The sequence below is a fragment of the Pollicipes pollicipes genome, unplaced genomic scaffold (genome assembly GCF_011947565.3).
Source record: "Pollicipes pollicipes isolate AB1234 unplaced genomic scaffold, Ppol_2.1 Scaffold_5724;HRSCAF=6776_pilon_pilon_pilon, whole genome shotgun sequence".
NCBI lineage: Eukaryota > Metazoa > Arthropoda > Thecostraca > Pollicipedomorpha > Pollicipedidae > Pollicipes > Pollicipes pollicipes.
In genome coordinates, this window is record NW_023596746.1 from 1,114,550 (window position 1) to 1,140,120 (window position 25,571).

A 25,571-nucleotide genomic window follows, 5' to 3' on the forward strand; every position below is an offset into this window, starting at 1 on the left:
GCCGCGCAAGACTGGCACGTCGCCGACATAGTCCACCCAATACTGGAGCCACGCAAGCCTGGCACGTCGCCGACATAGTCCATCCAACACTGGAGCCGCGCAAGCCTGGCACGTCGCCGACATAGTCCATCCAATACTGGAGCCACGCAAGACTGGCACGTCGCCGACATAGTCCACCCAATACTGGAGCCACGCAAGCCTGGCACGTCGCCGACATAGTCCACCCAATACTGGAGCCACGCAAGCCTGGCACGTCGCCGACATAGTCCATCCAATACTGGAGCCGCGCAAGACTGGCACACACCTTGCGCTCCTTCTCCAGACCGCAGTAAGACAAACGAATGGGTCAGTAGTCTTCCCATCTCACAGTGACCCGATGTGTGGCATTGAAAATAAGAAGCACCGCTTGTGCACGAGCAGCGCACGCCTCAGCGTCCAGCATACTCGGTATCTCACGAAACTCATTAGGAGAGTTTGGGGTGTGCGCCATGTGTGGTTGGATTACAATACACATGGAGATCATTGCTGGTATTGCATAGTATTATTGCATTCAGCGATCTGTTTTGTACATTGGAAGAGGAAGGTAAGGCCTCTTGAAAATGACTGTAAAGCCTCACCCGCATCAGCCTGTATCTTTAGATATCGACCCGGATCGGTCGCCCAGCTATCTTCCCTTCTTGCCACAACAAAACACCGCCATTTCGCCACTCGAGCACGCATGATAAGCTACCTAGTGTGCCTACAGTGCAAACTCTCTGAGCACACCACCACTGGAACCCCTCCCGACCGCAATGATCTAATGATCTTAAAGATTGCAGTGGTTCAAAAAGCGTCGTTAACCACGGCTGGGTCAGTGTCACCACGGCACGGCGCCTCGCACCCGCCAGCCCGTTTGACCTGCTGGCAATCTTCTAACGGAATGTGCTGTGCTGGGCGCGTGCTGGGCACGCGCAGCCGTGCTTGCGCCTGCTCAGCACAGAGTGCAGGAGATATACGCTGCTGAAACTGTCGGCCAAGTGGCATCTGATGCGCGAGAGCTGTCTGTCGGCTCAATCGTCTGAGGGCCGGACCTGCTGCCTGTCGGCTCAGTCGTCTGAGGGCCGGAGGCTCGAGATCTGCTGCCTGTCGGCTCAGTCGTCTGAGGGCCGGAGGCTCGAGACCTGCTGCCTGTCGGCTCAGTCGTCTGAGGGCCGGAGGCTCGAGACCTGCTGCCTGTCGGCTCAGTCGTCTGAGGGCCGGAGGCTCGAGACCTGCTGTCTGTCGGCTCAGTCGTCTGAGGGCCGGAGGCCCGAGACCTGCTGCCTGTCGGCTCAGTCATCTGAGGGCCGGAGGCTCGAGACCTGCTGTCTGTCGGCTCAGTCGTCTGAGGGCCGGAGACTCGAGATCTGCTGTCTGTCGGCTCAGTCGTCTGAGGGCCGGAGACTCGAGACCTGCTGTCTGTCGGCTCAGTCGTCTGAGGGCCGGAGGCTCGAGACCTGCTGTCTGTCGGCTCAGTCGTCTGAGGGCCGGAGGCTCGAGACCTGCTGTCTGTCGGCTCAGTCGTCTGAGGGCCGGAGGCTCGAGAGCTGCGCGTGCGTGCAAAGGATGTTTTTAGAAACTATCGGAAAGTTTCTTGGCCATGAGCAACTGTATTGCGTTGCCTGTGGCCGTCCTATTTGGTCAAATGTTTTAAAAATGCATATTAATTATCAGTTGGCATTCTGTGTGTCGTTTAACCCTTCCACGCACGGCTCTTCCTTCGTCGACTGTCTGAACTAGACCATTTGGCAACATTTTAAATGTCGATGAAAGATGGGTGAAAAGCTCAGCCAAGAAAAATTGTGTCCAACAGCACCATATATATATATATATATATATATATATATATATATATATATATATATATATATATATGTGTGTGTGTGTGTGTGTGTGTGTGTGTGTGTGTGTGTGTGTGTGTGTGTGTGTGTGTGTGTGTGTGTGTGTGTGTGTGTGTGTGTGGTGTGTGTGTGTGTGTGTGTGTGTGTGTGTGTGTGTGTGTGTGTGTGTGTGTGTGTGTGTGTGTGTGTGTGTGTGTGTGTGTGTGTGTGTGTGTGTGTGTGTGTGTGTGTGTGTGTGTGTGTGTGTGTGTGTATAAAATATGCCAGTGCATGACATGCTCCTATTTTTTATGCGAGGTGCGGTTAGGCATACCTTAAACTATGGGTGTCTTTCGCACCTAATGAGTAGCCTTCTTGAACCCGGACGTATTTGTGAGGCCCTTTCAAGATCCAAGGTCCAGTCTTCCTGGCGTTGATGGAGCATATATAGCTTACTAAGCTGGGCCACCCACAAGAGCAGCGGACATGGTATACGTGTTTCAAGTCACGGCAGTTCACAGTCACGGATGTTCCGTCCCGTCACGTCAAGGCCACCGTGTCACGGGACAGCCCGGAGGCACAAATAGCGCCACAAACTATGCGTGACACTTCTGTTTGCATTCTGATTTATCTTGAGCTCTCTCGGAAGATTTGCACGTTCCCAGCGTGCATGAGCTTAGATGCGCGAAATGACCCAAGAAGCAAATGCGCTTGACAACTCCCACTTTCCAAGCGAAACGTTCCAAGCGTGCGCGAGCTTAGACGCGCGAAATGACCTAAGGAGCAGTTTCGCTCGAAAACTCGCACTCTCCAAGCAGATGAGCTCAAGGGAAACTCCCGATGGCGCCACCAGTAGCTAGCAGCGGACAGGCTTGTCCATCGCTCGCCGACCCTGGCACGCCATCACCACACTCATGGGAAGCACACCACGAACAGCAGCGCCATCCCCCCGCCCTCCGAGCCTCCTGGTCGCTCCGCCGTGTTCGTGCCCGGCCGTCGGTGCTGCGGCGGCCGGCCGCGCCAGCCCGGAGAGGTCCCGGGTCGCCGCCGGCGCCGCGCAGCCGCCAATGAGAGGCGGCCTTGGCGCTGCGGCTTGGCCGATAAAGGCTGGCTGCGACCTCCGACCCGCTCACAGCCGATTTCACTTTCTACCGTGATGGCGGTGGCTCGGCGGCTGGCGGCTGTGGCGCTGCTCGGCCTGGTCTCGCTGCACGCGGCAGGTGAGCCCCGCCGCACACGGCAGGTGCGCGGTACGGCAGTCTCGCTCCACGGGGTACGGGAGTCTCGCTCCACGAGGTAAGGGAGCCCCGCTGCACGGGGTACGGGAGTCACCCTGCACACGGTACAGGATTCCCGCTGCACGGGGTACGGGAGTCTCCCTGCACGCGGCACGTGAGTCCCACTGCACGCGGCACGGGAGTCTCCATCCACGCGGTAGAGGAGTCCCGCTGCACGGGGTACGGGAGTCTCCCTGCACGCGGCACAGGAGTCCCGCCGCACGCGGCACGGGAGTCCCACTGCACGCCTAGGCTTTCCCATTGCTATGACAGGTTTACAGACATAGCGGTTTTCCCCAAGTGTCGTCATATAATGCATGGAAGTAACTCAAACCAAGCTTGGATTTCTGGAAGGCAAATGTTAGGTTATTGCCATTTGAACTTTGGGTAGCTGTTCCATGATGGAATAATTGGGTGGTCGTTCTTTTGCAGCAATGTCACCAGTTCATTTAGCACCAGGTATTGTAGAGCTGAAACTGCAGGTGGAGCTGCGGATTAAACTGGGGTCAATACATGGATATCCTCAAAAGTTGACCTCCCACCTTGTTGACCTTTCACCGCGCTAAGTTGACCATGCTGTTGCAATGTTATCTGAGCTCAAGAGTATGGAAGTTCGTGGCATAACCTTGGATGATTTCACGTTGTACAAGGGGGTGACGTGATTGAGCTAGAACTAGTTTTAATCTAGGGCACTTCAAAACCGATGTGAAAGGAGTGCAAAAATATGTTTCAACCTCGTTTCACCTAGCTCGATTTGTCAACCTTCGCAGACGGCTTCTGCCACGTGGCTCCTGAATTTCTGTTTTGGTGTACACGCAACCGGGGTAGAATTATCAGGAAAGGTGTTAACAAGACTGACTTACCTTTTAGTGCTGACACCAAGCTGTCAAAAAGTCATGCCGCAGATAGTTAACAGTCCTTAACTTCCATACAATGTTGGCTGCCTCAGCAAAAAAAGGACCGAAATTCGCGGAGCCGGTATGTTCGGCCAGCTTCCAACAGCGGTTAAGCACCGGTCGGAAGACAGCCCGCCGCATCGCACTCCGCAAGGCGCGATGGTGCCTCCTCGCAGAGCGGTCAGCAGCCGTCTGATCGGGGCCACTTCTCGTGATAGGTTCTCAGCCGCCTTCTCGTGACAGGTGATGGGTTCTCAGCCGCCTTCTCGTGACAGGTGGCAGGTTCTCGGCGGGGCCGGCGTAGCTTACGGCAAAGCGGGAGGCGCGGCGATGGGCGAGGGATGAGCTGGGGAGGTGTCGGTCAGCGGCATTATCCGGCAGATGAGCTGATAGCGGACTGGTCGGCCATGATCACGGATCTTTCACCAAAGACGTAGTTATGCTCGTTTTGCTTTGATCTGCCGTTTTCCAATCACGAAGCGCCCGGCCACTGTGATACACCGAAACACCGACGTTCTCAGACGGCAGCCGTATTTGAGCCAGTTGCCACTCACCGCTGCGCCCATTCGGGCAGCGTAGAAAGTGCTGCTGTTGCACTCTCGTCGGCCGGCGGCGTCATGACACCGGCTGTGCGATAAGCGCCGCTTTATGATCAGAATCGTGAACGGGATGGCGGTGATCAGTCGGGTTCCGCGCATTCCTGGAGCGCCCAGCGCGCCGGGAGAGAGTGCGTCCGATCTGCCTCGGCTTCGGAGAAGACCTCGCGGGAGGCAGACGTGGTGAAACCCGCCGGCGCGGGTACCGTCCGACCCGGGGCCGCACGAGGAAGTGATGCCGGTGAGAGCAGATGGTACGAGGGTAACTGCAACAACAAGTGATGCCGGTGAGAGCAGACGGTACGAGGGTAACTGCAACAACAAGTGATGCCGGTGAGAGCAGACGGTACGAGGGTGACTGCAACAACAAACAGCGTAACAGGCGGACGGAAGAATGAACCACTCGGGCGAAAGGACACGGCGGTAGTTATACCTCTGCAGTAGGTAGGCGCTTCATCACTCAGATTTAGGGGCTGACGAAGAGGACTGACCGATAGACGCCCGGTTAAAGCCACTAAGACGGATGCGGTATAGGCGGACGGATCGGTGCCTAATCCGAAATACCTCCAATGGTATTGCTTTAAAGTTTGGTGGCATTTAATTTGAGCCCCTTTACGTAAAGATCTTTGACAAGTCGAAAATCTTCCGGACATTTTAGAAGTAATAAAGTAGGGTCATAAGAGCCGAAGGCATTAAAGTGTGGATACTATCTCTGCGAGATACCACGAACACAGTACGCATGAACACACAGGGAACCAGGATGTTCAGCTGGATCAGCCAATGCATGCTATAAGTAAGCATTCAGTTCAAATTTGAGGTGTGAAAGCCTCATCAAAGCGGTTAACAGCACTATTTCACTCGAAGTACGGTGGCGGCCATAAGTCTGCCAACGGCTGACCAGATAGAAAGCCAACGGATTTGTCGCATGTGTGGTGGTAAGGCGTTGCGCTGCTCAGCACTGACGAAGCACACGGAGGCCTTAATTGCAAGACCGTAAGCCGCGAACCTGCTGGATTAGAACGTTATTGACAACATATTCTTATAGAAATAATGAGTTTTAAGCTCTTATGTCCGTTATTACAAGGTCTATTTGGTGTGAAACTCAAAATGAGTAGATATGTTGCAGCAAGTGGGGGAAAATGCTGGTGAAGACAATCCTGTTTGATAGTGGTGATCAAGGGAGTCGTTGCAGACGGGGAATCTGGGACATTGAGCAACGCTTTGCGAAAACTGTGTTTGCAACCAGACTCAAACCCATCCCATAGTTTATCTAGATATGTACGTTGGTTGTCAAACTTCAGCTTAAATGACGCCGGCTTCCAGTCGATGATAAGAAGTGAAGCTCGTCTGTCATGTTTGGCCCGGCGTGCCGCTGTGTATGCAAAGCCTCTGTGCGTAAGCAGACGAGCGGCGCACTTCGTTACGTAGCCTCCTATGAAGTGCGGCGGCTGGTGTGGCTGCGCCGGCGCCCTGTCGTCAAAGATGCAGCCGGGAATCTCACTGGGTTTCCCACGTTCACAGATCTGCCGGCTGCACTCTCGAGTCGCATGCAATAGTGGTGTGCTGCCCAGTGCGGCTTGTGATCACTTAACATCATGCACTCGCAACGATGTTAGCCGTTGGCGCGCTCGCAAAACCCCAATGACACGCGGCCATACGCTTTTGTGGCATTAGTGTGGTATTAGTGCGGCATTGTTGCCGAAGTTTTGTGTCATTACGCTAGCGTTAACCCAAGGTTGAGAACCAACTAAGACAGGAACCAAGGATGACTTAACGGGAAAAAAGATGAAGAACGTGAGTGGTTTTATGGAAACACAACGCACGTTAACAAGTATGTTTTGAAATTGAATGTTGATTCGCAGATGCTCTTTATGAGTGTGAATAGGTTTTTTTTCCATATGCTCATACGTGTCCTATACATCATCTATGTCATCTATAGATGACACGAGGATATAAATAATTATTGGTAGCGTAAACGGGCGACTGTCAAGTGTTAAATATGCTGCCTGGTTTTGACATTTAACAATCACTATTCCCTGATGTGTTGTGGTCGGTGGAATATGGTGAGCTTGCTTAGTATTGATCTCACTAGACCACTTTTACACTGAATCCGATTTTAAATGTGATTTGGTGCCTAATTTTGTCCAGGAAAGTGTTTGTGTTCTTGAGCACTAGTCTGGCATGATCTGCGGGTCACCGATTAAATCAAGGTGGCATGTTGGACACCGTCTGATTTATTACCTACCAGCATATTCACTACTTTGTCCTTCATTTAGCTCCGTTAAGGGATAAAAGGCAAGGTGGTCCTACCACCCCTTGAGCCGGCGCATCACTGGCAATATTTCCCGCCCGGCGAGGGAAAGAGCATACCTACGCTCATGCATTTAGGGCGCCAACGCATTTGGGTACCGATATCATTGAGCGAGATACTCCTGGAGTGTCACTCTTCCGTAAACACCCGGAATAAGATTCAGGCACGCGCGTGCTCGTAAGACCGTACCTGTGCAATGTCTGTGTTGAGCTCGGTCCACGCGGCTCGGAGACGTTCAGTGTGTCTGATGCAGCATGTTTACCGACAGGTGGGCAGCTCTCGACAGATGACCAGTGCCCAATCGACGACCGGGTGGCCCTGAGTAACTGCCTGGCCAATGGCCTTGAAAAGCTGCGGCCGTTCTTCAGAACAGGTGTGTAACTGAATCGTGTAAGTCCGTGTGTGCATACGTAGGCCCGTAAGGCGCTTGTTTTGATAATCGTTATGTGGGTGTATACCTTGCTTATGCATTTCCTTCTTAATGTTTACTGAAAACCTGCCAGGCAATTTTATGGAAATGTTCTGTTTTGCCACATTTTGTTGGAAAATGGAAACATTGCCCGACTGTCAACGCAAAAAAAAACGATTGAAGTCCACAAATGTTGAAAATGTCGTAAAATTGGCTTACGTATTCAGGGTAATGTCCGTAAACTGGAATTATTGGCAGTAACTGCAGTCAGCTGAATATGGTGACATATGTGTTGCTTTGCGCTTTGGAAGGTGGTTGAACCATAGTGTAGTCAAAATGTCCTATGTTACACTATGGTTGAACGCCTTACCTCTGTGTCACGCGATATCGTGATAAGAGTGACGGACAACATCACTAACAGACTGTTTGTCTTCCACAATTGCTGGCAACCAACCAAGCGCATTTGATGATAACCCATAAAGCGGTTTATGAAATGAGCACCAAAATATCCCTGATACTTCTGGCATCCTTTTCAGCTGAAACAATTACAAGATGAGCTACGTCCTCTGCCCTGTCAAATCGCTTACACTCAGGGGTGTAGTTTTCCAGAATAAGTTTTCGGACTGAGCGAGGAAATGGCTCAGATGACTCCCAAAATGTACAAAAACGGGATGCACGCCATATTTGACCCGCTTTGCTCCCAGCGCTGGTGGATGGGACGCCCCAACTGATAGGAAGGGAACACGTCCCGACATACAGTTTTGTGGTTGGTGGGTAGGCATGCGAGTTTATCAATAAGGGGTACAACAGAATAGCGTATATGAATCTGTTATTTTTTCACGTAAATTTAGATAGCTAGACCAGAGATTCCTTGTTCTTAGTGCCATCTTAAAACACAGGCACACGCAGATAAGCTTCAGCGTATCTGTGTCCGTCAAAACACGCACATTCTATGCACCGATTCATACTTTTCAGCCATATATACTTTGAACGAACATGTACACATCACCGGGCTCTGCGCAATGAATCGTTTGAAGCAAAATCCATAGCAAGTTGCGACGCATTCTCCTTAAAAATTTGCAACATCTATTCAGCAGACCCTTTCAACTCGCTACCCTATGATAGCTCAGGGAAATTCATCCCTTATTTTTCTTTACCCCGCGCGGCGCTGCATTTGATCGTGCCCGTCTAACATAATTAGGCAATGGCACATCTGAGTGATTGGCGTCGTTCGGCAATAGTTTGTTTTTCGTTGGCAGGGATACCAGAAAACAACGTTCCACCCGGCGACCCGCTGGTGCTGGATGAGCTCGTCTTCTCACGGGACGGAATGGACGCCAAATACTCCAACGTGATCGTGCACGGATTATCCTCTTTCGAACTGCGCAGCCTTGAGTGAGCCAGCTCAACCGCACCCAGCTGTGCCCCCCCCCCCCCCCCCGTGCAAAGAGAAACGTAACCGTCCCATTCACTCCGCGTCTCCGATTCCAACGCCAATATTGTGTCAGACAGGTTTGTTCAGACAGCCTTATCAGACGGCTTTTCAATGCCGGGACAAGGCTAACAGGATGCCTTTAATGCTTGTGATTGTTATTAGCCGTTGTCGCATTACTCAGCTCTCCGCTTGTTTGTGCTCGCGCCTGTTTGTTCTCTGCGTGCAGACATTGGCCGCCGGTGCGGCTGTCAGCGCGGTGCTAGCCCTGCTCGGCGTTATATCCTGGCCTCGGTCTGCACTTCTGAAGGTCCTGTGTTCCCCTGCCCCAGCGTTGGCCTGGTCTGCACCCCTGACGACCCTGTGTTCCCCTGCCCCAGCGTGGACCTGGTCTGCACCCCTGACGATCCTGTATTCCCCTGCCCCAGCGTGGGCCTGGTCTGCACCCCTGACGACCCTGTGTTCCCCTGCCCCAGCGTGGACCTGGTCTGCACCCCTGACGACCCTGTGTTCCCCTGCCCCAGCGTGGGCCTGGTCTGCACCCCTGACGATCAGGTGTTCCTCTGCCCCAGCGTGGACCCGGTAGAGCGCACGGTGGCGTTTGACCTCAGCGTGCCAGAGGTCGACTTGACGGGCGACTACGACGTCAGGGGAAGCTTTCTCGTCCTGGTAGTTACCAGCCGCGGCAACTTCTCCTCCCAGCTCAGTAAGTGCCCATCGCGGGACGGGCCGCGGGCGGGCGGCTTTCGCCCCGGAAAGGTCACACCCCGGCCGATCGGCGCCGCGTTTCGTGTCGTCAGAGCCTCGATGCCAAACAAGCTACAGGTCACCACCCCGTCACACGGTCGCTGCCGGCTCTGCGGAGAGAAGGCAGTGAGACGAGCCAGAGATTCAAGGAGATTGCTCCTCGTTTGATGCTTTCTTTGCTTCACCGAGATGTGAAATCAGCCGCATGTGCACGTGTGTTCGAGTCCCTTTGCATCCCACGGACGGACGGGACTCCGGAGAAGAGAGAGCTTGTGGTTTAAAAACATGCGCATCGTGCTGTTAAATTAGCGTTTTTGACAAGTGAAGTGCGTATCATCTACATGGCAGCCACTTAAAGAATTAAGTAGTTATGTGGGAGGGCGTAGCAGTACAATTACTGGTAACGAAATGATGTACTTTCTACGCGCCTGGGATTCTAGGCACCCATAAACATTGACTGAACCGCTCAAATAAAGCCTGAGCTGAACTCCGCTCCAGATTTCTACCGAGCAAACATTCGCCGTCTTTGTACATTCAGGAGCAAGGAATTGAGCAAACGTCACAGCCTTTTCTGACAATGGCATTACCAATTTCATGTGTAAATGGCTTCAGGTCAGACCCCCGCGCATTCTCCCCGTAGCAGTCCCAACAATCAGCTGCCTTCCCCGCATCCTCCGCGCAGCAGTTCCGCCAACCAGCTGCCTTTCCCACATCCTCCGCGCAGCAGTTCCACCAATCAGCTGCCTTCTCCGCATCCTCCGCGCAGCAGTTCCACCAATTATCTGCCTTCCCCGCATCCCCCGCGCAGCAGTCCCACCAATCAGCTGCCTCCCGCACATGACCGGCTAAGCGGCGAAAAATAGCGTGGCTGATTTGTGCTTGCTGTGGTCACCTAGCACATTCCAACAGCGGCCTTTAAGGGAGCGCTGGAAATGAGTTGCCTTGGAAGCACTGGGGGTTTCTTGGTGCAAAAACACCATTTTCATGTAGATGAACTTTATGTTAGCTGTCGAACCGCTCTGGATCAAGCAGAACATGTGATGCTCTTCTTCGTTAAATTATACGGGATTCGATTAATTGCCTATGGAAACGGAAACGTTTGTTCACATTACGCTAGAAATGCTCCAACATAACCAGCATACATAAGGCATAAATGAACAAAAAACTTCGCTGAGCGTAGTTTTAGTCTGCACACATCTCAACTTCTCTTATTGAAATTGGGTCATCGGGGCACGGTTACACAAGTGGCAGGCCTGGAAGGCGGTGACGTCAGAGCTGCGTGATGCTGTCACCATCTGACGGCAATGCGTTTCCCCCAATGCGTTCTATGTCGACCTCCTTGCCCCCACCTCCCCCCTCCTCTTTCCATGTTCCAGTTGACTGGCAATTACTGCCAAATGTAGCCGCTGGGATAGATGCCATTCGAGTGGCGCCGCGATCACAGAGTTTTTTTTTGCGAGAGATAGCTTGTGGCGTGTGGCCCGTCACGTAAGTATGTCGAATTATGGGATAATTCTACTCCATCTGGTCGGCTAAATCAGGATTCCCGGTGACGGATGGCTTGGCATGCAAGGTCATGGTAAGGTCGCTCATGGCAGAGGTTTCAAGCGCTAGTCGGCGATGTTCAATGGCGCAACCGTAGGTGGCGACCGAAGCCCCGCGATGGTGAGCCTTGAAACTGCTGCATCTGCACACATCTGTCGTGCATGCGTGCAGACAGCTGGTTTTGACGCAAAAATACAATCACCAGGATAATCACATTATGCCTGATCATTAGACCTCCCCACCATGCCCGCCGCGCTCTCTAAGAGGAGCTCTCGCTGCAAAGGCTAATGACGGCTGAAAGGAGTTTTCAGAAATAGACGCGCAGTTCTTCAAGAGGTTTTTGGTATAAGTTTCAGGCCGCCTGCATGCAAGCTGCTTAATCAGCCATTACTTACCTTCAACAATGCATTGTTAACAAGACTGGGCACGTTTGACCAAGGGAAAATTATTCAACGAATAATTATCTCTTCGATAGTCATTCCTGGAGATTATCCATTTGCGCTCGGCAGGTCCGGAAATTTTTCCCAGATTCGTCTTCCTTATGCCATGCATAGCCAACAGTCATGGCTATGCATAGCGAAAAAAGATTCTCCGTCTGGGCCATGCTCCGAAAAATTCCTGGGATTTTCCCCCCGGTACGGATACTTAACTACGATAATTCTCCATGCTCCCAATAGCGAACGTAATTCCTCAAAAATTTCCAACCATCCGGACCATGTTTTCAAAATAATCCACCGCCCAAACGGGCCCATAGAGTCCCATGCATGTTGCAAAGAACATATAAAAATGCGAGCTTCGGAAAAGCCCAAGAACGCGCGTCTATTCTAGTTCCACGCAGCAGCTGATGCCAGCTCGATCACCTACGTAGCAGCGTCGCGGGACAAACATTGTTTGGCGTGGAAAAAGCAAGTAATTATATTGGTCAACGTGTGGGATGATGTCCGCAGTCGATCACCTGCTCTCCAGTGCAAACCGTGACTCCGCTCGTGTTTTGGTGTGGTTTGAGGTATTGGTGGCATATCTTGGTATGTCGCAAGGTACGGCTTGAAGAATTGGTGGCATGTCGTGACGTCCGGCTTGAGGAATTAGTGGCATGTCGTGACGCCCACCTTGAGGGATTGGTGGCATGTCGTGGCGTCCGGCTTGGGGGTTGGTGGCATGTCGTGGCGTCTGGCTTGAGGGACGGGCGGCATGTCGTGACGTCCGGCTTGAGGGACTGGTGGCATGCCGTGACGTCCGGCTTGAGGGACTGGCGGCATGTCGTGACGTCCGGTTTGAGGGACTGGTGGCATGTCGCGACGTCCGGCTTGAGGGACTGGTGGCATGTCGTGACGTCCGCCTTGAGAGATTGGTGGCATGTCGTGACGTCCGGCTTGAGGGACTGGTGGCATGTCGTGACGTCCGGCTTGAGGGACTGGTGGCATGTCGTGACGTCTGGCTTGAGGAATTGGTGGCATGTCGTGACGTCTGGCTTGAGGAATTGGTGGCATGTCGTGACGCCCGCCTTGAGGGATTGATGGTATATCGTAAGGTTTGGCTTGAGGGATTGGTGGCATGTCGTACGGTCCAGCTGTTGGGATTGGTGGCCGGTTGCTAGCATGTCGTAAGTTGCGGCTTGCTGCTATTCCCGTTGTGATCATTGTCGCCAAAAGCATACCTCCTTCTACGTTCATTGGTTTCGGCAGCCGAAATGGCAAGCAAGCCCCGGCTCAAATCATAGGCGACTAATTTCTAGTAATATAAGCTATATATTTAACCATGAACGCTTTATCCAGACTTGTGCTCGTTTCACTCCAGTGGAATCGATAACGACTCAGACTCGCATAGTTGATTCGGCCTTGACCTCGGGCGACACATCACAGTCGTCACTACACTCCGACTTCGACCCGAGGAGATCAGCCCGATTCTGGAGTCGGCTCTGATGGAGTTGTCTCCGATGACCAGAACTCCTGGGAATGCCGTTCTCTGTGTTTTGCAGACGCCTGCGAAGGATGTAATCAGACGGGTTTTTAGAAGGACACTGATATACATGACGCTCATTTCCTGCACATTTAGGGGCAGCCGTAGTCCTCACATATTTGTTCTTCCATCTCCGCTCGAATCGAATCATCATTTTTTCAGCCAATAAGACTGGCTCAATTTCTACTCCATGCGACATATATTTGCAAAGGAATCAACTTATCCGCTGACTGAACGCTAGTGTACTAGAACACGGAACTGCGTTCGGCTCTGTCCGTTGCAAACACAAGTTTTGCTGCTCCCTTGAAGCTCCTTGCCTGCTGAACTCCAACGAAAGAGCTGAACAGCCGAATGAACTGATACAACCCATGTGTATAGGTTTCCGAAGACGGTTGGCTCCGTTCGCTCAGTTTATCACCACCTGCGTCATGGCAAGACTCGCGTCTGTCGTGACCTCACCTGTTCTACGCCACAGCCTTGTGGCGTTTTCATACACGCCACAACCTTGTGGCGTTTGCATACACGCCACAGCCTTGTGGCGTTTGCATACACGCCGCAACCTTGTGGCGTTTGCATGCACGCCTTAAGCTTGGTCATGCTGGTATGTACGCAAATGCTGCATAGCAATAGCCTTTTTTGTGAGATCCGAAGAAGAGCTGTGCTTTGACTGCAATATGTTCCAAACATGCGCCGACAGCTGCAGGAATGTGAGAAAAAACATCCGTCATTGATGTGCACACTAACTCACTGTCACCTGTCGAAAAGGTCAACACTGCACCTGCCAGGCTGTGGGCTCTCGCCTGATCCGGTACAGCCGGCATCAGTGACCTTGGTTGACCAGCGGGGTGGTGCGTGAACTGCGGACGGGGTGGACGCCAGTTACCCGTATAACATGGAGGTGGCCGTCGTTCACCCCTTATAATACGGAGGTGGACGTTACTCACCTGTATAACGCGGAGGTGGACGCCAGTCACCCGTATAACACGGAGGTGGCCGTCGCTCACCCCTTATAACACGGAGGTGGACGTCACTCACCTGTATAACGCGGAGGTGGACGTCACTCCGTATAACACATTGGCGCTGAAAAATCGGTAACTCTACTCGACCAGCATGCGCAATAGTCAGTGGTGACCACGTGTGCCCTGAGGGGTGGTAGACGTCAGTGATCCCTTGTGACCTGTGGGGTGACAGACGTCAGTGACCCCTTTGTGAACCGCGGGGTGGCAGACGCCAGTGACCCCCGTGATTTGCGGGGTGGCAGAAGTCATTGACCCCCCGTGACCGGCAGGGGCGGTGGATGTCATTGGCTCTGGTGACCTGGTGGTCCAGCCAGCGCAGGCCGGGGGGCGGTCAGCGCACGTCCAGATGGAGAATCTTCTCGTCCAGCTGGAGTTCGGAGAGACGCACCACGAGCTGGACTTCAGCCCGGACACACACCCGGTCATTGGTAAGCATATGGAAACCCTAGCACCCGACAGTGCCGTTTCATTTTGCCAGGACCGACTCAGGCGCTTACCGGGTGCTTTCTCATTTCTAGAAATAAAATGTTTTACACTAAGATATATATTTGGTGCTGGTAGTCGATACCTTTGCGAGGTCTTACGTACGACAAAAGTGTTGGATAGATGTGATCCGTATGCCGTCCGTATGTTTAAGCATGTAGGCTTTTGTCAGAATGTATTAGAAAAGCAGGCACGCACAGATGTACCGAAAAATGAACGACATTGCCTATCATTTAGCTTATTCGTGTTGAAGCGTTTGTCGAAATTGAACTCATCCTTGTGTTGCCCAGTCGAACAACGTTTGTCCGATTGTTGGTCTTAACAACAGCAATGTCTTAAGGAACGGCAGTTCAAACTAAATATAGGAGTAAGTGCAGGAACATTCATGTCACCGTTAAGAACTCGTAGACAGCCAGCAGCATTGCACGCACAGAGGTGTAGCGGCCTATAGCCCTTTTAAGAGCAATGCTAGAAGCATGAATAGTTCAGCTGTGCACAAGGAGTACGCGGCTAATGTAGCAATATCATTGGAACCAACGACTGAAGCTGTGTGTTCCCATGAAAAGCGTAAAATATTTTCTGAATCATATTGTGTTGGTTGCACGCAATCTGACCATTTGTCTCAATTACCTGCTTTGGTAGATGTTAAATAGAGAAAACTCTGAGATGGGTACCTGGCGCTTTATTTCCAACTCTTTCTGGTGAGAAAGTGAGAGGGGGAAAAGGGAGAAGAGGAAGATAAAGGCAGAGAGGGAAAAAGAAAAAAAGAAAAAGAAAGCGTGAGAGACAGAGAAAGAGGGAGAGAGAGAGAGAGAGAGAGAGAGAGAGAGAGAGAGAGAGAGAGGAGAGAGAGAGAGAGAGGAGAGAGAGAGAGAGAGAGAGAGAGAGAGAGAGAGAGAGGGAGAGAGAGAGAGAGGAGGAGAGAGAGAGAGAGAGAGAGAGAGGAAGAGAGAGAGAGAGAGAGAGAGAGGAGAGCGGAGAGAGAGAGAGAGAGAGAGAGAGAGAGAGGAGAGAGAGAGAAGAGAAGAGGAGAGAGAGAGAGAGAGAGAGAGAGAGGAGGAGAGAGAGAGAAGAGAGAGAGAGAAAAGGCAACAGAGAGATAGAGTACCAGGGCATAGACCGTGCTCTAGTATTAAGCTATTGCATGCATCTGCGGCCGGAAGGGAAATGTTCCATTTCGTTGTCATTCGGTCTCACTCATAAAGATGATGTTCCTGGCCTGCAAACCTTATGTTTTATATGCAACTCATGCCGCATTTTACCAGCTGTCAAAGTACACGACCCAGAATGGGGTAGAGAGGTGCAAAGCCCGTTTTTGACCGCTCTTACACTTTTTTTGACCGCTCTTACACTTTTTTTGACCGCTCTTACACTTTTTCATGAGGTACCGGTCTTGCATGTCAGGCTTCAAACTTGCCAAGCCACGCCAGCGCATTGCTGCGTTACGATTAGCACCAGACAGCGGCCGTTATAAGCACCACATGTAAGACGCTGTTTTTTTCTCTCGAGAAGATTATGATGCGGAGATTTTACTGCGTCAATGCAGAGAAAAATGTGGCATTCGGTGTACGACGGCGGGAAGCTCCCGTTTCGCAACATTAACGTTTCTATCCTGCAGCGCTACGCCACCGTGGCCATGGGCTATATTCAGTGGCCTGGTTGCGACAGGGATAAGTTCTCTGCCGCGTCGTGAGAGGTACGCTGGTCCGGAGACAGATCAGCTGTTTTTGGAGGGGTGCAGCCGGAATTTGCGACGGGAGGGGGGGCTACCATGATTTGCGACGGTGGGGTTCTTTCTTACAAGCGAGTCTCATCCCCATTGGCAACACCTTCGCATTGTGAACAGACTAACAAAATCCCCGGCACAAGCTAACAGTGCAGTACCAAGCGTATCAACGAGCTATCGGTGTTGATTTGCCCCGGTGCTTTCAACAATTGTTTCAGATGTGTACCGTATATATCCTCACGGCTATCCGCTAGTCTTGTTACTGAACTACGATTGTTAGACTCTATATGTTCCCATACCCGCACGCCCTTTGATAAATATTATATTTAAAACCAAAATAGTTTTACTCGTCACTGGATTCCGGAAATACCTCCAGCGGTGTAGCGAAAAACTGCGCTTGAACGTGACTGGGAGGGGATTAAGCAGTGTCCCACTTTTAGGACATATTTCAAGAATACGCTCTATTGAAATATTGGACCCAGTTAGGTCTAATGATAGCTCTAGGAACCGGCACTGCAGCACCGTCAAGACATAATAGAAATGTCAAATTCATGTCATTTTTTAGTTCAAATTACGCTGCCAAACGTCTTTTAACACCACCACGCCTCTTCACTGCGGTCGCGACCACCGTCATCACTTCTACTTGTGCAAATGAATTACGTCTGTGATTGGCTCAGCGGGCGTCAGGGGCCACTTACCGAGAAACACAATGGCTGCAGTTTGAACCAGTGCGTCACCATGAACCATGTGATACTCCCATTCTCAAAGTCAAAGTGCGCCTCGAAAAGTGCCACTGTGACAAACGCCATGGGGAGAAATCAAAGGCGTATTAGAACGATTCGTTAAATTCGCCGAATAGAAGCCTCATGGTGGCATACTTGTTTAAGTATGTTGCAAATATTACAGAACACACATGTTGGAAAAATCAAGGCAATTAAATGTTTCACTTTCCTAGTGATGAGCAAAAAGTTTAGTAAGATGCGTCCCGCAGGAGCGGCCTATTCAAATCCAGATTCTGAGCTATTCAGTAGGATTTCGAGAGAGCTGGTATTACCGATCAAATCGGACGTGGCTGATCTAACAGCAGTCCTTACACATCCACAGTACCGTTTGGTCATGCGGATTTTATCAATGTTTCCATTCTGTTTTTTCTACCCACTTGGCGAATGTTTTAATGAAACAGCGAAATGCTCGAGGTATGTCTATTATTTATTCATTAACTGCGCAGGTACGTGGAGAGGCGTTCGTCGCTAATCTGGCAAAAAATGTGCCTGGATCACTTCATTCTGAGTTTTAACAAAAATCCGACTTCGTCATTCTTTAAACTGCAGGTAGGTACTTACATTATGATTAATGTGCACCTGTAATTTAAGTGCACCCTCTAACGGAATCATTAAGAATGATGACCTATCGCACGATTATACCACACAGCAGGCACCGGGACTCACACGTAAACACATCCTCACAATGTGGGAATGATAAAACGTGTCAAATGCGGAACATGCAGCGTCCATGCCAAAAACCGGACCCGAAAACTTTTTCGGAACTGGCATGACTGATCAATTCGTAGGAATCTGATCTAACAATAAGCAAAGAGTACAAACAGATGGCGTACTCCCTTTAGGCAGCATGACCCACCTCTTGGCTGCGGCATGTCTATGAGCAAATTTTGCATGGCGGCGGGTAGATCGGAGCCTCGGCCCAGACGCACGTCAGGGCCCGCTCTCCGGCTTTCTGAGACCCATGTTTGCCCCGTATCCTGCTTTAAACCGATGAAATCGGTTACAGAGTATATCCCAGATTCGTATTCAACGCTGGTGATCCGTTTGCTATTTGAAGGTGTTGGACTCATCAGGTGGTTTGATAGGCGAGCTTCTTGAAACAGTGGGTGGGCCAGCCCATTCTGAGAACTGTGAAAGACACTCCACCTGCGCGGCACACCACTCTACGAACCCCGCCCCATTGTGACTTGACGCTCCTCCCCCTGACCTCGGCTGCCCGGGCCCGGCAGGCGAGACGGTGCGACATCTGGTGACCAAGAACGACCGCGTCCTACTACAGGAGGTGCGGCCCGAGCTCGAGGCCAAGGTGGCCGAGCTGATGTCTCGCCTCGTCAACCAGGTGCTCACCGTTCTGCCCGTGGACGCCATAGTGGACCGAACGCCACAGGCCAGCCACTTATCACAGGCGACGCTGCCGGCGGCGCGACCCGGCACAGATGGCAGCACTGTTTCGCTGCCGGCAGTATAATGCAGACCGGGGCTCGGCCGCGCCGTGCAGGCTTGGGGCCAAGATTGGTTGGGACAAGATCTGAGGATTTGGAGTCAGAATGTGTTTTACGATCAACTATAAACGTTCAATAAACAGTCGGACACCGAAATTAGTACACGAATGCCGGTCGAAATAGCCGCGAATTAGTTTTGACCAGCCAAGTGCTCAATCTTGGGTCAACCAACCACAAATTGAGCATTCCTAAAATCAAAGGGACAGAGAGACTCATGACTGATTACCGTAAGTTCAAGTGTCAGGGAACCAACCGCGTCGTATGCTGGTGCATCCCTGGTTAAACGAGCCTCCAAAGGGCGTGCTGAACAGCGCTTAAGTTTCAGAGACGCAGCCACCGGCAAAACTTTGAGTATCATGGCAACAAAGATGCCATGGTACTCAAAGCGTCTCGTAGGCTCGCTGTTTCAGATCCGCAAACGCACGTGACTGGCAGCATGCTGCGTGATATACAATTAGTAAAAAATCCATCGGTGTATGAAATTGAAAATGTGTGCGAACTGGACCATACCCATCCAAATATTTTGACTCACCCGATCAAATATTCGAATATCGAAACCGAAGCAAACGTTTCTGCCTCACCAGCGTCACCGCTGGCGGGGCAGAACCGCCGTTATTTGCAGCTGCAGCAGTCAGATCTGCCCTCCGCGCTCATCCAATGCCCCAATCAGTCCGCTCCGCCCCCTCCCCCCGCCATTTGACTCCCGACGCTGTAATACATCGGTCCATACTTTTTTTGCGAAAACCATCCATGATTAATGCCTCTCAGGAGCCTGTCTCCCTGTTCATGCCTGTAATATGCCCTCCCTGTTCTCCCTGTCTCCCTACTCATGTCAGTAATATCGGCCCAAACAGCCGAATGAGGATGGATGACCGTCGGATTACCCAGTTCACCCTGATCACGGTAACTCGTGCGAATTAACGTCACCCGCCGAGTGGGGCTGTGATCGAAGGCTTCCCAACACGATTGCCAGAGCTAAGCATTTCCCTGTCCTGTTGACGACCACTGGCCTGGTCAGGTCTGTCCTCGAAAACCGCTTGGGCCTCGTGGGTGCTGAGCACTGGAAGGAACTGAACACGGCTGTACCGGCCCAGCCAATCGGATGATATCTTACGATAGCAAATGCATGAATTACCTTGTAGCTCTACGATAGAAGAAACAAGTTATAATAACCTCCAGTCAAAAGGTAGACGGACTATTTCGCGGTTTATCGTCTTACCAACCAACTCGTCCCTCGCATCTGCAGCCGCCCACAAACAAACGACTCCACCGAGAACCGCGCTTTGTACGCAGAGTTTGTGCTATATTACAAACTGATACACACATAACCAAGCTATAATACACAAAACTGCGAACGGTTGGGGGAGCTCCTTAGCTAGTCACACGACGAACATGAAACCGTCTGGTCCCCAATGGTAAGATGACCCCCGGGCCAGGACTCCTGTAAAAACGGGCGGCCCAGCGGGCGTCCGCGCCCAGTCGAGCGGCGAGATGGCAGCGATGGCGGCGGTGGCGACGCGGCGGCGGCGGCGGCGCGGCGATGCTCCGACGCCCGAGGTATCCAGGACGCCCGGCCCGCGCGCACTACACACTACATCACATGGCGCGCGGCCGGCCGGCGGCCCCGCCGGAGCGCGCACGCGCGCGCGCGCGCGTGCGCGAGAGCAAATAAATATGGAATGCTGTTGGCGAAGGCTGGTGAAGCGGGCGCCCGACCGCGACCGGCACCGCCACCGAAAGCGGTGAGGACCATCCGCGCCCCTCCTGAGTCAAGCTGTCGCGGTCAGTCGGTTAAGATTGCACAGCGGAGATTACACCGGCGCGCCGCGGCGCCCGACAAAACGCGTCAAAATGCAGATCAAACGTAGCGCGCGGGCCGGTTCACATTGCACATTCGGATCTGATGAGAGAGTAGCCGCGGGCCCGCCGTCCGAGTCTGAACACAGACCGGGGCGGCGGCGGCGGCGGCGGCGGCGGCGGGGCGGCCGCACGCTTTGTGCCCCCCTGGCGCTAAGCTGCGCGTCGTGCCGCGGCCGACGGCACAACAAAACATACGGAGCTTGTGCTCAAATCACAACCGGCGCCGCGAGGCACGCCAGGCGGCCAGCGGGCCGCCGGCCCTAGGTCTGTATGGCCTGGTGCAGCTCGGTGTGAATGCCCTGCAGCTCGGCGATCTTGTCGCCCAGCTGCATGTTGAGCGTGTCGAGCACCTTGTGCTGCGACTCCTGCGCCGAGAGCGCCATCTCCAGCTGGTCCTGCAGTCGCGACAGCTGCCCGCGCAGCTGCTCGTTCTCCTGGTCCAGCGCCTGCGTGGCGCGGCGCGCGTCAGATGGGGCGCGGCGGCGTCACGTGGGGCGGTACGGCATCACGTGGAGCGGTACAATACGGGATCACGCGGGCGAAGCCTAGAGCGACCATCCACAGCGACCGGACATCCTGTCCTTCACGTCTTGAAAATAGCACCGACCTTTACGAACCTGTGCACCAAGTGACCTGAACGTGCCAGCAAAGGACACTTGTGAACTCCAGCCGCGTCCAAAAACCGCTAAACGGCAAGCAGCCAGCCGCCGGACCGGAACGACAGTCCAGCGTGTCTGTTGCGCCGCCATCCGTCCCGCTGGGCGGCCGGCGCCCGACTTCTCACCTTGAGACCATCGGCCTGCGCCTTGGCGGCCGGGTCGGCCAGCGAGGCGGCCAGCTTGCGGTTCTCCTCGTCCTTCCGCTTGCCGTCCGTCTCCAGCTTGTCGGCGCGCGCGCGCAGCTGGTGCAGCTCCCGCGAGAGCTCGGCCGTGGCGCCGCCGCGGCCGGCCTCCAGCTCCAGCACGCGGCCCCGCAGGCGGCCGTTCTCCTCCTGCCGGCGGCGGCGGCGGGGCGCGCCGAGTGTCAGCGGCGCCGAGGGGCGCGAGCGGCCGCCCGGCGCGTCATCCCATCAGAAGGGGGAGTCGCTCGGTCACGGTGTGTCAGCCGGGCCTGACAGCTGAGTCAGCACAGTCGACAGGTACGTCCCTCGCGCCTTAGGTCGGCTATCCCGTCCGATGGGCGCACCGTCCCAGACGCGTGCGTCACAAGTTTGCTTCACTGCTCACGTCGGCAGACGGACGGATTTGGGATGAAACAACCGATGCAGAACCAAAACAAGACGAAAAATCGAGGAGATGAGTGGATAGAGCCTGGGAGAACAGACCACCATTCGGACAAAGGGGGCGAGGGGACACAGCCATACAACCGCAACACAGCCAGGGACAGGAAGAAGGACGGCGTAGCCAGGCTGACCTTGTAGCTCTGTAGCTGCAGCTTCCACTCCTCCACGTTCGCCGTGCTCTCCTGCAGGGCCGCCGTCAGTCGGGCGTTATTGGTCTTCAGCGTCGTTAGCTCCACCTCCCACTTCTTGGCGTTGGCCGAGCTGAAACGGACCGAGCCACACTGCTGCAGATTCTGATGCTGTCATTCACGGTCCACAGCTCCACAGCGGCTGACATGACCGTCGAAGCCGACACAGTCGGGCACAGACACAGCTTGAACGCAACGCCAGCCGTGCACAAGCTGGAACGGTTGTGCACAAAGGTGCAACGTGGTACTCCGAGCTGACCAACACAAGCCATTCCGCGTCATTCCGTGCCGCCTATGGGTTTAGGCGGCTGCAGACAGCACGCCGCGCCATACGCGCCCCGGCCGTTAGCACAGCCAGCCAAAGTTTGGTTACGGATAACTCCTTGAATCAGTGAGCCCAGAGTAAAGGGATCGAAACCGTAGTATTCATCAACACCAATACCACGTAAAACGTGACTAGGAAAATTAGCAAGTCGGTGGATTTTCGGTGGAATTAGCAGAAAAATTACGTCGGTGGATTTCCAGGCAGACAAGTGCGTAATGTCGCACTGTCCTCCGCCCACCACGTCCGTCAGCGCAGGGAGCCGGACAACCGCGCAGGTTGTTGTTGTTGTTGATTGGTGTTTTCGGGCGCGCCGACTGCAGCGGTCATTTGGCGCCCATAACGATTTTTGTTTTACCTAACTAATGAACCGTGTAAAGTCCCGAAGTTGATATGATTAAGGAATAAAAAGACCTGTTTAGATTCAAGAAGGCGCGAGTTGTCTCCTAAAATGTCACAGAGCGTCAAGGGTGAGTCACGTTGACCAAAGATTCGTCGACGCTCTTCCCTGAGGCGCGGACATGATGTAAGCACATGACGAACGGTGAGAACAGCACCACATCGATGACAGACAGGTCTTTCGGCTCCTTACAACAAATAACCGTGAGCCGCGTACGTGTGTCCGATACGTAGTCTGCAGAGGATCACCTCTTCTCGCCTCATTTTGCGGAAACACGAAAACCACTGACCCAGCTTGGGTTTTATTGCTCTGAGCTTATTTTCAGTTGCTACATCCCAACAACGCTGCCATTCATTCTGCAGAAAGGTTTTTATTGCAGGGTAAAAATATCTGGCAGGGATAGAGAGGGAGCGTTCACACCGAGCCAGCACTGCTCGCCTCGCAGACGCATCAGCCACCTCGTTCCGGCGATTCCAATGTGACTAGGGATCCAACACAAGATAACTTCCTTTCGGGCCTGATCCAGCTGAGTCAAACGTCCTAAAATATCCTGTACGAGGGGACATGATGGATAAAAAGACCTAAGACTAAGAACACTGCTAAGAGAGTCTGTCAAAATCAGATGTGAAGGTTCGTCACTGACTTCAATGAAACACAACGCCTTGGTGATCGCTACCAAATCCGATGTGAACACCGACGCATGTGGAGGCAAGGAAAACGACCACAGGCAGCGGCGGCCCCAGAGCCGCCGCTAGCCAGCTACCGTCCGGCCGCCACCCGGCCTGTCGCCTCGTATATCGCGCGGCGGCCGGCAGCCGTCGTCCGGCGGCGGTGCGGCGCGGCCGGCCGGGCTCCCGCGCCGCTGAGAGGTCAACACCGGCCGGGCTCCCGCGCCGCTGAGAGGCCAACACCGGCCGGGCTCCCGCGCCGCTGAGAGGTCAACACCGGCCGGGCCGACGGCCAGCTACACTGTGCGTGTTCACGCCGGATTCTAGGATCGACAGCGCGCGTCGTCTCACTTCTTTCGAGTACAGCGCAGCAGTAACATCATGCGGATAAAGTGACAACTGAAACAGTACCGGCGAAAGCGAACTGGAAACAAATATTATTACGTGTATACATATATATGTTATGGGTTACGCGACAGGAAAGTAAGCGTGCCATCTGAGACAAATGTTAACGGCAAACTGGAGACAAATGTTGCTTTTAAGATACGTTATCGATTAGGCGACAGGAAACCACGCTTTTATCTGAGCCGGTCAGCCAGTCAGCCAATCACGTATCTCGCTGACGGTAACGCTGCACGGTACGACTTACTAGACGGTGAACCTTATAGCTTTCAAGTTAGACATGGATAAAACGAGACTCAGCCTGAAGAACATGCTGAGGACGCAACGCCGAACTTTAACAAAGGACAATGCAAACTACTGTTCTTTTTGGTGTCAACAAACAAAGGACAATGCAAACTACTGTTCTTTTTGGTGTCGACACTTCTGAGTCCTTCAAGCTAATGTGCATAAGACACGGCGAAAAGAAAGGCATGAATTTAGGTACGGCGTCGCCTTGCGAGCAGACTTTCCACTCCATCGCCACGCTGCGAGCTCCGGCCGGTAGCCGCGCGCGCGGTGTCACCCGCCTCACAGCAGACCTGCCTGCCGCCCGCAGGACAGGAGCACGTTGGGACGTGTCAGGCGGTCTGACGCAGGGTCCCGGCACGCCGCAGCCGCAGCCGCAGCCGCAGCTGTGGCGGAGCACGGGGAGAGAACGTCAGCCGACAGCAGGCGCCGCCGGGCGTCACGGCGGCGGTGACGCGGCGGAGCGGCGCGCGCGCGCCGGCACGCCTCCCTCCCGACACACGAGCCGGGGGAGCTGCGAGTGATCGGAGCTGACTGTGCCGCGCGGGGACAGGCTCCCCGCCGGCCGCACGCCGCTGCAGTCTCGACACGTCGGCTGGGGGGCGAGCGCGCGGTGTGTGGTAAACCGGCCGAAAACAGGACTCAGAACGGAGATTTCCCTGAATCCGATGCACGTCATGGCCGAAGTTTGCCGGTTGGCCGCAGCTAGCTGCACAGCCCGGGGAACAAGCAGCGTCAGAGGGCAGCCCATAACTGCATAGCCAACTACACCCACGCCACTGCGAGCGAATCGCCAGCTACAGCCCCGAGTAGCGTTCGGTACCATGGCCGCGCGAAGGACCAGCGCTGACCTGCCCTGTCCTCCTGGAGCGCCGCCTCCCTGTCCGCCTGCAGCGCCGCTCAAGCGCGCAACTCGCCGCCCTGTCCCCTGGCGCGCCGCCTCCCTGTCCCCCTGGAGCGCTGCCTCCCTGTCCCCCTGGAGCGTCGCCTCCCTGTCCGCCTGCAGCGCGTTCGAGCGCGCAACTCGCCGCCCTGTCCCCCTGGAGCGCCGCCTCCTGTCCCCCTGGAGCGCAGCCTCCCGGTGCCCTGCAGCGCCGCTCGAGCGCGCAACTCGCCGCCCTGTCCCCCTGGAGCGCCGCCTCCCTGTCCCCCAGGAGCGCCGCTCGGCGCGCGCGCCGACCGCCCGAGCGGGGCGACTCGTAGTAGATTATGCATAAGGAGTGGCTCGGTGGAGGCTTCGTCTCGGATAATGCCCGGCAGGGAGCGCGCTCAGTCGGCTGCATAACGAGCCGGCGAAGCACAACAATGACTGGGAATCCCTCCAGAGTGAAATGGAGTGATTCCAGCAGCACCTTGCGCTCGTATTCATCATTCGTCACCCCAGCAGCACTACAAACGCGTGAAGAAGAAACAAAGGAGACCCGTCTTCAACCGGACCGGAATAAGCAAGAATAACAACAACCGCAACAAGACGGAACTGGTCTCTTGAAAAGCAAAAGACACAGGTCTCAGCACGGAGAAGAGCGCTTTGCACGGTTAGCGTGTCGGGCGACGGCGAGTGGGCGGTTGTAAGACCGCTATCAATCGCAAAACTCCACCTTAAATGCTAAGGAGAATGTTACCGCAACAAAACACAAACAAA

The 25,571-nt window shown here is 53.8% G+C and overlaps 1 protein-coding gene across 1 annotated transcript; it reads left to right on the forward strand.

The window, feature by feature from the left end:
- Positions 1-2,978: 2,978 nt before the first annotated feature.
- On the forward strand, positions 2,979-18,618 carry LOC119103482 (uncharacterized). Its single transcript, XM_037227038.1, has 6 exons — positions 2,979-3,058; positions 7,187-7,291; positions 8,587-8,722; positions 9,332-9,465; positions 14,299-14,457; positions 18,250-18,618. The coding sequence occupies exons 1-6, from the start codon at positions 2,995-2,997 to the stop codon at positions 18,486-18,488; spliced, it is 837 nt and encodes a 278-aa protein (XP_037082933.1). The 5' UTR covers positions 2,979-2,994; the 3' UTR covers positions 18,489-18,618.
- The last annotated feature ends 6,953 nt before the right edge of the window (positions 18,619-25,571 follow it).